Source organism: Papio anubis, chromosome 1 (genome assembly GCF_008728515.1).
Source record: "Papio anubis isolate 15944 chromosome 1, Panubis1.0, whole genome shotgun sequence".
NCBI lineage: Eukaryota > Metazoa > Chordata > Mammalia > Primates > Cercopithecidae > Papio > Papio anubis.
This window is the reverse complement of record NC_044976.1, coordinates 212,732,525-212,747,167: the sequence shown is the minus strand read 5'-3', so window position 1 is coordinate 212,747,167 and position 14,643 is coordinate 212,732,525. Positions and strand designations below refer to the sequence as shown.

General features: G+C 38.0%; 1 protein-coding gene across 15 annotated transcripts in view; it reads right to left on the bottom strand.

The window, feature by feature from the left end:
- Window positions 1–14,643, bottom strand: part of SDCCAG8 (serologically defined colon cancer antigen 8) — a 246,367-nt gene that overhangs the window by 192,721 nt on the left and 39,003 nt on the right. For all 15 annotated transcript variants that reach the window (XR_641442.4, XR_004181992.1, XM_009196385.4 and 12 more), the window contains exons 7-8: window positions 6,960–7,024; window positions 3,533–3,721 (exon numbers count right to left, since the gene is read on the bottom strand). Coding sequence is in view for 13 of the 15 variants with exons in the window: in XM_009196385.4 (XP_009194649.2) it covers window positions 3,533–3,721; window positions 6,960–7,024 (254 nt within the window). In the remaining 2 variants the exon portion in view is untranslated. The remainder of the gene's footprint in view (window positions 1–3,532; window positions 3,722–6,959; window positions 7,025–14,643) is intronic.

Genomic DNA, 14,643 nt, shown 5'->3' with positions numbered 1-14,643 from the left:
ACCCTTTCAACTTCATTGCCTTTGTCCACCTCTCTAGTGGTAATCTCTATTAAATATTTGGTGCTTACTCTTTCAAATATTTTTCTGTGCATATCTATGAACCTTGAAGGGGAAAAATGTAGTATAGTTGTATATGGACTTAAAAAATACAAAAGGTTTCATACTGGATGTATCTTTAGCCATTTTGTTTTGTTTTCCTGCAACAATGTATTTTGGAGATGGTACAACATTAATATACATAGAACTACTTCCGTTTTTCATACTATGCACAAAATGTCATAGTTTATCTAAACCATGTTTACTTACTCTCCTTTGAACGGTATTTAAGTTGTTCATATAATTATAAACAATGCTGCAAAAAGCATTGCCTATACATACCCCATTATGCATGTACATGAGTTTTTTTTCTTGAGGGTAGATTTTGAAAAGTGAAATGCACAATTTGAATATTAATGGACAGTACTAATTTACTTCCAAAGTATTTCCACCAATTTATGAACCCACCAGCAGAATATCAAAATACTTGCTTACTCATGACCTCACCAACTCTTGAAATTATCAATCTTGTTCTATTTTGTCAGTCTGATGGATTGGTTTTTTATTTTTTGATTGTATTTCCTCAAATACTAACAGAATAAATACATTCTGATATGCTGACACCTTCCTCTTTTGTTGCTCACTGATTTCTATTCTTTACCTACTTTGCAACTAGGCAGCTTGTCCTTTTTGTTTGTTTCAAAGGAAATTTATTCTATCGGTCTTTTGTCATGTATAGTTCAAATATTTTTTTCTCAGCCTTTTAACTGAATATGTAATGTTTTATTGTAAGGCAATTTATTTTTTAATAGAAACAAATGTATCTTTTTTCCCTTATGACTTCCACTTTTCATGTCATCCTTAGTACTATAACCCACAACTATAAGATATTTTTTATATTTATTTCTAATGCTTTTATAGTCTGAATTATATCTGAACCTTCAAAACCACCATGAATTTATTTTTGTAAGGTACAGTTCTGTTCTTGTTTTTCAAATATAAACAGGCAAATTTTTAACTTCTATGAACCCCAATTTCCCTACCTTTAAAACGAGGGTAATAATATCTACCTCATGAATGCTTTAAGATTTTTAAAAATTATGTTCTTAAATTGCCTAGCACAGTCCTTGACATACAATAAATGTTTACTACATTTGTTAGTTGTATCTGAAAATAGTTAATACATATTTAATAGTTATATTGAGCATATATGAATAAATTAACAACATATTTAATACTTAAAATACTGAACAAAAACAGAACCAAGCAGTAATAGATCATAAAAACTACTGGTCGGGTCAGGCGTGGTGGCTCACACGTGTAATTCCAGCACTTTGGGAGGTCGAGGCAGACGAATCACGAGGTCAAGAGATCGAGACCATCCTGGCCAACATGGTGAAACCCTGTCTTTACTAAAAATACAAAAATCAGCCAGGCATGGTGGTGGGTGCCTATAGTCTCAGCTACTTGGGAGGCTGAGGCAGGAAAATCACTTGAACCCAAGAAACAGAGGTTGCAGACAGCCAAGATTGCACCACTGTACTCCAGCCTGGCAACAGAGAGAGACTGTCTCAAAAAAAACAAAAACCAAACGAACAAACAAACAAAAAAGCTACCAGTCAGTCCACACTGGAAATTCTGTTCATATAACAATCAGTAGGTTAGGTCAGGTGTGGTGGCTTATGCCTATAATCCCAATACTTTGGGAAATTGAGGTGGGAGGATCACTTGAAGCCAGGAGTTCAAGAACAGCCTGGGCAACATAGTGAGACTCCATCTCTACCAAAAAAAAAAAAAAATTTAATTAGCTGGGTATGGCGGCACATGTCTGCAGTTACCCAGGAGGCCAAGGCAGGAGGATCACTTGAGCACAGAAGTTCAAAGTTGCAGTGAGCTACGATCGTGCCATTATATTCCAGCCGTGGCAACAGAGTGAGACCCCAACTCAAAATCAACAGCAACCTGCCCCCGACCCCAGGGGGTTAGCCATGTGTGGAAACCACAGCTACAAGACATATTGATCATTCTTGGGAGTATGGAAGGTACAGAATGGTTTTAATATTTATTGAGCACTTACTATATGTCAGGAAGTGTTTTAAGCACTACATAGGTTTTCTCTAGTGACCCCTCAAGGTAACTCTATGAGTTAGGTACTTACGTCACCATTTTAAAAATGAGAAAATTGAGGCACAAAAAGGCTAAGTAACTTTTGCAAGGTTCCATGGTGAGTTGGCAGTAGAATCAGAATATGAACCCAAGCAGTCAGTTTCAAAAGCAGTACTTCTGGTCACAGGCTAACCTGCCTTAGTAAAAATCCCAAAAAGATCTTAAATCTCAAGAAGCAGGTATTATTCCTCCAAACAACAGAAGACTCCAGGCTCAGAGAAGAAAAGTAATTTGTTGAAGGTCAGGACATGGAGCAAAATCGGTCTGACCTTAATGACCACAGTCATGCCACCTCTCCACAGCAGTTCCAGCGGGAGGATCTCTGACTGTGGAGTAGTCAATGCCAAAATACCTTGTCACATGAACAGCGAACATTTACTGGGTGCCTACTGCCAGCCAGACACTCTGCTAGGAACAAAGGCTATGGAAATAAACAAAACACAATTGCTGCCTCCAGGTGTACACGATATATTATAAAATCACAGAAGAAAGGAACCTAAGTCAGTTGAGGACAAAATGGGGCAGGGCTGGTGAGAGACTTCTTCTAAAAGGAAGTGATCTGGGGTTATTTAAGTGAGCAGAGCAGACAGAGAGAGATGACATTGAGCACATAGAAAAGTAGGGGGCATAGAAGAACATACACTATAAACTGCCACTGGGTTCCACATTACATAATAATTCTCAATTTCCACTGAATACAATTTTCACAGGAAAAGGTTCCCTCTGGAACAGTGAAAACAGAACAAAACAGATGTACACAGAGAATTGTTTCACTCCGCTTAGATGAAAACTTTGACAACACAAAAGGTCATCTGTAACTTGTTCTCAGTTAACCCTCAAATATCAATAGTGGGACACAGTGGGTCCTCATAATATTCCTTACAACAGACACACGAGAAAGACGTGGTAATAACTCATTCCATCTGAAGTACAGCAGAAAAATTCAAGATATGGCAAAACCAAAGGAATTTCTATTACACTCACTTTCGTTAAGAATAGTATTAGATTTGTAATTATAGATTCACAGAACCGGACAGAATTGTAAAGACTGTCTAGGTTCAATTCTCTCACTTGAAGATGGACTGAAACCAAGAGATACTATTATCTGTTCAAAGTGACAGGGTTTCTGTTCAAAGCGACATGGTGACAAGGCAGAACCTACCCATTTGTCTTCAAGGAAGCTACAATGAAGGAACCTTTTAAAATCCATTGTATTTGAAGATTAACAATAATCACATGTGATTTAGCATAGGGCTAAAATAACACAATGCTCCTTTAAAGGCAGAATTTTCCATATTGCCAAAGATTCCGTATGTAGAAGCATACTTACTTCATCAGTCTTTCAATGGTCTGCATGTGAACGTTATTATGGGTCTGGGAAAGAACAGCTTCGTGCTGAGCACATTTCAAACAAAGACCAGCAACCCGGTTGGAAGTATTAGCAGCCAGAAGAAACTCTTTATGCTTTAGTTGCTCTTTAAGATCTTCACAAGTTTTCTGATATTCAGCTAAGTCTTTCCTAAAAAGAGGGGGAAAAAAATTCTAGAAAATGGCCAGGTAAAATTACGTGACTTTAAAATGAATCATCATAATGTTAACTACTACTATCATTTATGGGCATTCACCTGATGCTTTAGTTTACATCCAATACCTTATTAATTTTTACCATGACCCTGAAACTTTTGGTGTGGTGATCGTAATTGACACATTGAATATGATGAGATTTGAATATATTAAATAATTAGCTCAGGTTCTTGTAAGATTTTAATATTAGATTAGAGTCTGCCCAATACTGGCTCTCTTGTTCCAGGATCCAACCTCCATTAATGCTATACTAACCACAAAACAAAAATAAAACTCCAAATATAAATCCCAAATAGTTTTTCTTAAAAAAAGAGGTGGGGTAATATAAGACAACATACTTGAGGTGACGAAAATAACCTCTTTCAAGCATTAACCTCTTAAAATTTTTAGAGTACCTTAAAAGTTCACATAAGAAAACATGGATTTTTATCCTTGACGAGTTTATTACTGCCCATTTTTCTTCAGGAGGAAAACATTAGATAGATAATTATCTAACAACAAACTTCTACAAAGATCTGTTTCAAAAGAAAGGAAGTTACAGAAGGAAGCTACATAGAACTTGCCAGTCATAAGATTTCAGGGGTAGTAGCTATTAGCTGGAAACACAGGCTGCTAAAGAAAGGGCTGGGGGTGGGGGGAAGGTGTGAGTGTGGGCGTGGGTGCAGTTTTTGTTTGTTTTTACTTTATCAGCTCACCTCTGGATGAGGTTTTCTTCAAGGTGACTTTTTAAGGATTAAATGACTGGTACATGGGTTGTATTTTCCTACCTTATCCTAGTAAAGTTGCGCTAAAGTCAACTTGGCGACTAAGCTTCCTTGCCTAGGTGGCTCTTTTGTACCATTGTTGTTGTTTTTTTTATTATTTTTATTAAAAAAAAAAAAAAAAAAAAACTTACGAGCTGAAAAATGAGACTACTGAAGGCAGGAACTTTATCTCCATCTCTGTCTACTCCCTACTGTCATTGTCAGAGTCTCCATGCTCAGGGGCTATGGCCATCATAACTGGCTCCCTGTCACAGAGAAGAAGTCAACAGCCTGGCTGTCAGACAATTGTTGAGATTTCGGGGGTTGTCAAGCAACCCAGGAGAGGCAGAAAAGACCCACAGGCAATCTAAGGGTTAAAAAAAAAAAAGCTAATCTAATGGCATTCCAAAGTTGAGGGGAAAAAAGGAGCCGCTTCTACCCTATCCCCAAAATAATAACACCAACGTGGTAAGTTTTCTTTTTCAATACCATGTAGAGAATGTCTGACTTTCAAAGGCTTTATAAAAAGAACTTGGGAAGCACATTCCAAAGTCAAAGGGTCCCCATTACTAATTTCGGTCAGGTCCAAACTCAAAACACTCAAGTAGATTTGGTTACTGGCAATGGCAAAAGAGAAAGTTGAAAAGAAGACTGATTTTATTTAAGAAAATGCCTCTTTAAAGAATCTTAAATTATAGTAAAAGAAAAGGAAGAAACAGAAGGATTCAGAGAACAAAGTCTAGTTCATTGCAAGTCGGTATTTTAATGTAATTAAAGATGAAATATCTGGATTCTGAATGAGACAAAATAAGTCACATTCCCCTAAGTACAATGATCTAGAAACATATCACTTTAAAAACTGAAGAATCAAGTCATAAAAAAAATCAAAATAAAATAAAGTAGGACAAAAAGCAAGAAAGCAAAAATTAGAGTAATTTTTAAATGTTATGTTTCTTTGTAAAAACAAAAAGTCGAAATCTCTAGAGAAATCCTAAAACTAATCAGGGTAATCTATGAAAAACATAAGAATATTTAAAAAATAAACAAGCATGTTCAATGAAAGCTATGAGTTCTGGCTTTTTTTTTTTTTTTTTTTTAGATGGAGTATCCCTCTGTTACCCAGGCTGGAGTGCAGTGGCGTGGTCTTAGCTGACTGCAACCTCCACCTCCTGGGGTCATGTGATCCTGCCTCAGCCTGCTAAGTAGCTGGGACTACAGGTGTGTGCCACCACACCCAGCTAATTTTTATATTTTTAGTAGAGACAGGGTTTCACCATATCGGCCAGGCTGGTCTCGAACTCTTGACCTCAAATGATCCACCCGCCTTGGCTTCCCAAAGTGCTGGGATTACATGCATGAGCCACTGCAACCGGCTGAGTTCTGGCTCTTAGTATTACTCTAGTTATGTCTCTAGATAGATATGGCCTGGAAGATTTTAAAATTTATTTCAAATTGGACTTATTAAAATAAAATGATAAACAGTATTTGAAAGTTTATTTGATTTAAAAATACTTCATTACCACTATTTAAAAATAATCTTTAACAACAAAAACATTAATTCCTGCTGTCTTTTTCTACTCATTATATGTAAATCACTAATGGTTAATCTGTAATATATAGGTCTTACTGGGATCTCTAATAAATAGATTCTATAAAAACTATGTGAAGATTCATCATATACACTCAAATTCATGACGCATACAAATACTCAAACTATTATATTATCATTACAATTTTAAAATTAGATGAAGACTATCTACAGAGAAAAATACTAATAATTTGAAAACTAAAGTGCTTTCTTTTCATTATTATTTTACTTGAATATCATAATTTCTATAAGAGCAGTTAGTGAGTTAGTGATTCTTTTTTTTTTTTTTTTTTTTTTTTTTTTTTTTGATACAGTCTCACTGTGTCACCAGGCTGGAATGCAGTGGCACGGTCTCAGCTCACTGCAACCTCCTGGTTCAAGTGATCCCGGGTTTAAGCAATTCTCCTGCCTCAGCCTCCCAGGTAGCTGGGACTACAGGTGTGTGCCACCACGCCCAGATAATTTTTGTATTTTTAGTAGAGACAAGGTTTCACCATGTTAGCCAGGATGGTCTCAATCTCTTGAATTCATGATTCGTCTGCCTCGGCCTCCCAAAGTGCTGGGATTACGGGCGTGAGCCACCACGCCCAGCCACGATTCTTATTTTTCTGAGAAAACACAAGTATTTTACAACTGATGAAGAAATAGGAATGTGATTTGAAAAATAACCCAATTTTAGGCCATTTTATCCTTTAATAATCTGAGGAAAGTTTTTAAATTATATATAAAATGTCAGCAAGTAAGTTTGATAATGACTAAAACTAGAAGTTCAGCAAACATTCAAATATATTTTAAGATCATTATGCTTTTGGTATGACTATAAATGGAAGATTTCACTTTACCTCAAAAACTTCAGTTGGGATTCCTGAATTTTGTACTTTTCCTCATAAGTAAGTTTTAGCTTCTCCTATAGAAAAGAAAAATAAAAGCATATTTTTCTCCATGTCCTGTGTTTTATAAGTAAACTTTAATTTTTTTTTTTGAGATGGAGTTTCACTCTGTTGCTCAGGCTGGAGTGCAGTGGTGCAATCTCGGCTCACTGCAAGCTCCGCCTCCCGGGTTCATGCCATTCTCCTGCCTCAGCCTCCCGAGTAGCTGGGACTACAGGCGCCCGCCACCTCGCCCGGCTAGTTTTTGGTATTTTTAGTAGAGACGGGGTTTCACCGTGTTAGCCAGGATGGTCTCGATCTCCTGACCTCGTGATCCACCCGTCTTGGCCTCCCAAAGTGCTGGGATTACAGGCTCTTTTGTATCTTTAGTAGAGACAGGGTTTCACCGTGTTAGCCAGGATGGCCTCGATCTCCTGACCTCATGATCTGCCAGCCTCGGCCTCCCAAAGTGCTGGGATTACAGGTATGAGCCACTGTGCCCACCCATAAACTTTAATTTTTAATATTAAGTTCAATTTTTCCTTTTTACCCAAGGTGGGGGAAACATGTCTTCCTAGAAAATATTTTCCTAGTCCACCCCAAATTTTCTATTTTTATTGTGTGAATGCCTGCAAAGAACTGCTGAGTCATAAAATTGATTTTCTTTTTCTTTCAAAATTGCATATATCAGGTCTTATCCCTAGAAGTGTGACTCTGGGAAAAAAACAGTTGTAACCCATAAGGTCCATTAGGGCAAAGATCAGATCTTATTAGACTCCTTCATTGTGGCTGTTGAATATTTGACATACAATAAATATGTGCTAGATGAATGATCAAAAGTAAAGTTCTAAATCACATGATGATAGACTAACTCCTACAAGCCTCTTGGTATCCGGTTATTCTTTCATTCAACAAATATTTATTGTGTATCTAAGATGACGGTGGCTTGGACTTCAAGGAACTTATAAAATATCCCAGAAAGGAATAGAAAAATGAAGAATTTCAATTACAGTTGACCCTTAAATAACATGGAGGTTGGGGCATTGACCCCTGTACAGTTGGAAATCCATGTATAATTTCTTTTTTTTTTTTTTTTTGAGACAGAGTCTCACTCTGTCGCCAAGGCTGGAGTGCAGTGGCATAATCTCGGCTCACTGCAACCTCCACATGCTGGATTGAAGCTATTCTTGTGCCTCAGCCACCCAAGTAGCTGGGATTACAGGTGTATGCCACCATGCCTGGCTAATTTTTGTATTTTTAGTAGAGATGGGGTTTCACCATGTTGGCCAGGCTGGTCTCAAACCCCTGGGCTCAAGTGATCTGCCCGCCTCAGCTTCCCAAAGTGCTGGGGTTACAGGCATGAGACCCTGAGCCTGGCCCCATGTATAACTTTGACTCCCCCAAAACTTAATTACTAATAGCCTACTATTGACTAGAAGACTTACCAATAATATAAACAACACATATTTTGTGTGCTATGTGTATTATATACTGTATTATTACAAGAAAGTAATCTAGAGAAAAGATAATGTTATTAGGAAAATCAGAAGGCAAAGAAAGTGGTATTTTCTTCATTAAGTGGAGGTGGATCATCATAAAGGCCTTCACCCTACCATCTTCACAGAGTAGGCCGAGTTGGAGGAGGAAAAGGACGGGGTGGTCTCGTCTTCTCGGGGATGGAGGAGTTGGGAGGGAAGGCAGGAGAGGCAGGTGAACTTAATTTTATGGAAACACATGGTAATTTCTATCTCACTTTGTTATGCTCTTTCTTTTTCTCCAAAATTGTTTCTACACAATATCAACCCTTCTTCCATTTGCTCATTCCAGTGCCTATATCATAGAAGGGTCCATGTCATAAAAGAAGTCAAAAACAGTCTTGAATAATCAGAACCCTTCTGCCAGATTATCTCATGTCAATTTGCTTTCTGGCACTGCTTCTTCTACGTCTTCTTCCTCATTTTCTGGCACTGGTTCAGAAGCACTCATCTCCATCAAGTCATCTTCTGTTAATTCCTTTGTGTGGTGTCTATTAGCTCTCAAATTTCTCCAAGATCCCTATCTTGAAACCCTTCACTCCCAACCTTTTCCACCACATCCACAATCTCTTTCATGATTTTCTTGACTGACTGCTGTAAATCTTGTAAAGTCATGCACCACATTTGGACAAAGTTTTCTCCAGCAGGAATTCATTGTTATGGGTTTGATGACTTTCATGGCTTTTTCTATAACAATGATGGCATTTTCAATGCTGTAATCCTCTCACACTTTCATGATGTTCTTGCTACTGGGGTTCCCTTCCATTGCGTTGAAAATCCTTTCCATAGAGTATCCGTGTGTAATGAGCCTTAAAGATCCTTATGACTCCCTGGATCTTGAGGCTGAATTAGAGACACCGTGTTTGCAGGCAAGGAGACCACTTTGATGCCTTTAGTGTTGAACTCATGGGGTTCTGGGTGGCCAGAGTCATTGTACAATATCAAGAAACTTTAAAAGGCAGTCTCTTACTGGCAAGGTACTTCCTAACTTCAGGGACAAAGTATCAATGGAACCAGTGTAGAAAAAGGTTTCTCATTGTCCAGGCCTTCTTGTGGCACAACCAAAAGACTAACAGTTGGTGTTTATCTTTTCCCTTCAAGTCTCATGAGTTAGGAGCTCTGTAGATAAGGGCAGTCCTGATCATAAACCTGAGTACATTTTACAAAACAATAGACTTAGCTTATCCCTTCCTGCATCAAATCCTGGTGCTCACTTCTCTTCCATACTAATAAAAGTCCTTTGTGACATTTTTTCCCCCCCAGAATAGAGCACTTACATCTGCATTAAAAACCTATTCAGGTAGATACCATTTCTCCTAAATAATTTTCTTCCTTTTTTTTTTTTTTTTTTTTTTGAGACAGAGTCTCACTCTGTCACCCAAGCTCGAATGCATTGGTGCGATCCTGGCTCACTGCAACCTCCACCTCCTGGGTTCAAGTGATTCTCGTGCCTCAGCCTCCCGAGAAGCTGGGATTACAGGCACATGATACCATGCCTAGCTAATTTTTGTATTTTCAGTAGGGACAGGGTTTCTGCATGTTGGCCAGGCTGGTCTTGAACTCCTGACCTCAGGTGATCTGCCCACCTCAGCCTCCCAAAGTGCTGGAATTACAAGAGTGAGCCACCACACCCAGCCTCTCCTAAATAATTTTCATAATGGCATCTTGAAACTTGTCTGCTGCCTCTTGGTCAACAGAAGCTGCTTCTCTTGTTATCTTGACATTTTTAAAGCCAAATCTCTTTCTAAAATTATCAAACCATCCTTTGCTGGTGTTAAATTCTCCAGCTTTACATCCTTCACTTTCCTTATTTTTTTAAGTTGTCATAAAATGACTTCTTTTTTCTTCTCAAATTATATTAGAGTCTACAGGTATGCTTTTCTTTAGAAATCCTGTACCCACATAAAACTTGCATTTTCCATGACAGATAAAAAGGCATTGGGCAAAAGTATAAAGTTTTTGTGCGTGTTGGCACGGCTGTAGTGATGGTTTCACAAATTTTCTTTTCTTTTTGTACAATGGTCCTCATATTGGATTAGTTTATCTAGAAATGGGGCAACCACAGCTGCTGACTTCAATCTATGGAACGTATCAAGCAATGTAACTTTTTCCTGTAATGTCATGACATTGCTTCTTGGGAGCGCTTCCAGCATCACTAGTGGCACTTTGCATGGGCCTCATGGTGTTATTCAAGGTTTACAGTATCACACTAAACATGAAGAAAACTACACGAGAACTGCCAAGAGATCACTTTTTACTGTAATATGCAATTTGCTGAAGAGACAAACTGTTTACACAGAGATAACTAGTGTCACATGGTATTTTAAGCAGACAATTGAAACACCTGAACTCACCACAATAGCAATAGGAGATGGTTATGAAATTATAGTAGTACAGTATGTGCTACATTTAACTTTATGCTGTTATAATTTAATACTGCATCTTTATGTTTTTTTGCATTCCTCCTGACTGAGAATGACTCCATGTACAGTCTGTAAGTGATAGTGTTCATAGGTTTTGATAAATTTTAACTTTCTATAATAGATTTGTGTATATTTTATGGTAGTAGATGATAAAATAGACTATTAGCTACATATATTTTATTCATTTATGACATACCTCTTTCTTAATTTTTTCATATTTCTAGGCTACCTGGTTCATCTGCAAGTTTTTTCAAACTGCCACAAATCTCAAAAAAATTTCTGATATATTTCTTGAAAAAAATACACATATAAGTGAATCCACACAATACAAACCCATATTATTCAAGGGTCAACTGTTCATAAATTGCTCTAGTGAAGTATATGGAAATTGAAAAATTTAGAGAGGCAGGAACTCCTAATTCAGCCAAAGAGAAGTAAAGAAGGCCTCACAGAGGAAATGTTAAGTCGTGAAGGATAATTTCCAGTAGAGCAGAAGGCACAGAGGCTGAAGGAACCATGCTATATGTTTGAACAGTAAGTCGATCAGTATCACTAGAATGTAAAATGCGAGGTGGGGGGATGGTTGGAAATGGGTAAAGTAGGTAAAGGTGGGCCACAAGAACAATAAAAATATCAAGACTTTTATTTGGTACACATGTCTCCTGTACTTTCCCCCTAGAAGAAACACTGGAGGGCCACTGAAAACTTTTTATCAGAATTGAGTCTTAAATCATAATTGAAGTGTGAAGAAAGGGAAACCAGTAATTACAAATACATAGGTAAGAGATAAGCACATGAACAAAAGCAATCAAGCAGTAGGAATTAAAAAGAAAGGATTTAGTACAGAGATATTTAAGAGAAAAACTGACAGAATTTTATGACAGAATAGATATAGGGGAGAAAAATACACCAAAAACAATCCTGGGTTTCTGAAGTGAGCAATTAAGTGAATACTGGTACTAAAGATTTTTTTTCAGACCAATAACAAAAAAAGCAAAAGGGAATCATAAAAAATAATTAATTCATGGCTGGGCACAGTGGCTCACGCCTGTAATCCCAGCACTTTGGCAGGCCGAGGTGGGTGGATCATGAGGTCAGGAGTTCAAGACCAGCCTGGCCAACACAGTGAAACCCCGTCTCTACTAAAAAAAACAAAAACTAGCTGGGTGTGGTGGCAAGCGCCTGTAGTCCCAGCTACTCAGGAGGCTAAGACAGGAGAATTGCTTGAACCTGGGAGGCGGAGGTTGCTATGAGTCAAGACCATGCCATTGCACCCCAGCCTGGGCAACAGAGTGAGACTTGGTCTCAAATAATAATAATAATAATAATTCAAAGAAGACAGAAAAAGAGGTAAAGAGGAATAAATAAGAGATGGGTAAAGAAGAAGCCAAATAGCAAGATGGTGTATTTAAACTGAGTTGTATAAATAATCACAATAAATGTCAGTGGTGTAGATACCCAAATTAAAAAGCAAATATGGCCAGGCACAGTGACTCACACCTGTAATCCCAGCACTGTGGGAGACCGAGGCAGGTGGATCACCTGAGGTTAGGAGTTTGAGACCAGCCTGACCAATATGATGAAACCCCATCTCTACTAAAAATACAAAAATTAGCCAAGCATGGTAGCATGTGCCTGTAATTCCAGCTAACTGGGAGGCTAGACAGGAGAATCGGTTGAACCCGGGAGGCAGAGGTTGCAGTGAGCCAAGATTGTGCCGCTGCACTCCAGCCTGGGCAACAAAAGTGAAACTCTGCCTCAGGGAAAAAAAAAAAAAAAAAAAAGCAAATATTGTCAGATTGGATAAAAAAGCAAAACTCCACTATATGCTTTCTATAAAAACCCAATTCAAATATAAAGATACAAATAAGTTAAAAGTGAAAGGAGGGAAAAGATATACCATGCTAACACTAGTCAAAAGAAAGTGACATTCAATCAAAATATAAAACTCATGTGTTTTCTCTATACTGGCAATGAGGGGTTAGAAAATAAAAATTTGGAAAATATGTATCATTTATGATAGCATAAAAAATAAAAAGGAATAATTCTAATTAAAGATGTATGAAACCTTTACTCAGAAGACTATGAAAGGTTATTGACAAAAATTAAAGATGACTCAAATAAGTGGAGTGATATGCAGTTTTCAAGGATTAGATAATATCATAAAACGTTAATTCTCAAATGACCTATAATTTATAATTTAAAGTCATCTCAATCAAAATCCCAAAATGACTTTTGGAACTTCACAATTCTGAACTGTATTTGGAAATGCTAAAGGCCAAAGGATAAAGAACAATGTTGGAAGACTTGGTCTGCCAGATATCAGGCTAACAATCAAGATAGTATAGTATTAGCACAATGAACTAAAACACAGTCCAGTAACAGACCCAAATATATATGGACAACTTATTTATGAGAAAGGTACTATCGTAAAGGCAAAGGACTACCTTTCCAAGAAATGGCACTTGGACGTATAAATACATAGGAAAAGAACAAACTATGACCCCATATACAAAAATAAATTCCAGGTAGGTTGCAGATCTAAATGCAAAAAGTGGAACCGTAGGCCAGGAGCAGTAGCTCACACCTGTAATCCCAGCACTATGCGAGGCCGAGGAGGGTGGATCACTTGAGGTCAGGAGTTCAAGACCAGCCCGGCCAACATGGTGAAACCCAGTCTCCACTAAAAATACAAAGTTAGCTGGGCATGGTGGCGTGTGCCTGTAATCCCAGCTACATGGGACACTGAGGCAGGAAAATCGTTTGAATCCGGGAGGCGGAGGTTGCAGTGAGCTGAGATCGTGCCATTGCACTCCAGCCTGGGCAAAAAGAGCGAAACTTCATCTCAAAAAAAAAAAAAAAAAAAAAGGCAGGGGAGGGTACGGTGGCTCATGCCTGTAATCCCAGCACTTTGGGAGGCCAAGGCAGGTGGATTGCCTAAGGTCAGGAGTTCGAGACCAGTCTGGCCAACATGGTGAAACTCCGTCTCTACTAAAAATACCAAAAACATTAGCTGGGCTTGGTGGCATGTGCCTGTAATGCCAGCTACCCGGGAGGCTGAGACAGAGGAATTGCCTGAACCAGGAAGGTGGAGGTTGCAGTGAGCCGAAATCGCACCACTGCACTCCAGCCTGGGCAACAGAGTGAGACTCTGTCTTAAAAAAAAAAAAAAATGAAACTGTAATTTCCAGAAGATTATGTAGGAGAATATCTTCATGACTGTGGTTGGAAAAAAAACTTTTTAAAAGGACATAGAAAACAACTACATAATCAAGGAAAACAAACTGAAGTTCTAGCCATCAAAGCAAGCAACATGCAAACTATCAAGAGAGTTACGAGCGAAGCCACAGAGTGGGAATATATATTTATAATACATATACTGACAAAGGGCTTGCATCCACAATATATAAAGAACTCCCTAAATAAATATGTCAGATACATACCTCAATAAAAATAATAAGGATATCTGAATAGGTGGCTCACAAAAGAGGCATCAAATGGACAATAAATATATGAAACGATACTCAATCACACTAGTAGCTAGGGGAATGCAAATGAAAATCACAAGACAGCACTCTAAGATCACCAGAAAAATCGACAATACTATATGGTCGGTAAGGACATGGAGCAAACGTATCACTCATATACTACTGGTAGAAGTGTAAACTGATAAAACCCCCTTGGAAGGTTGTCGTTACC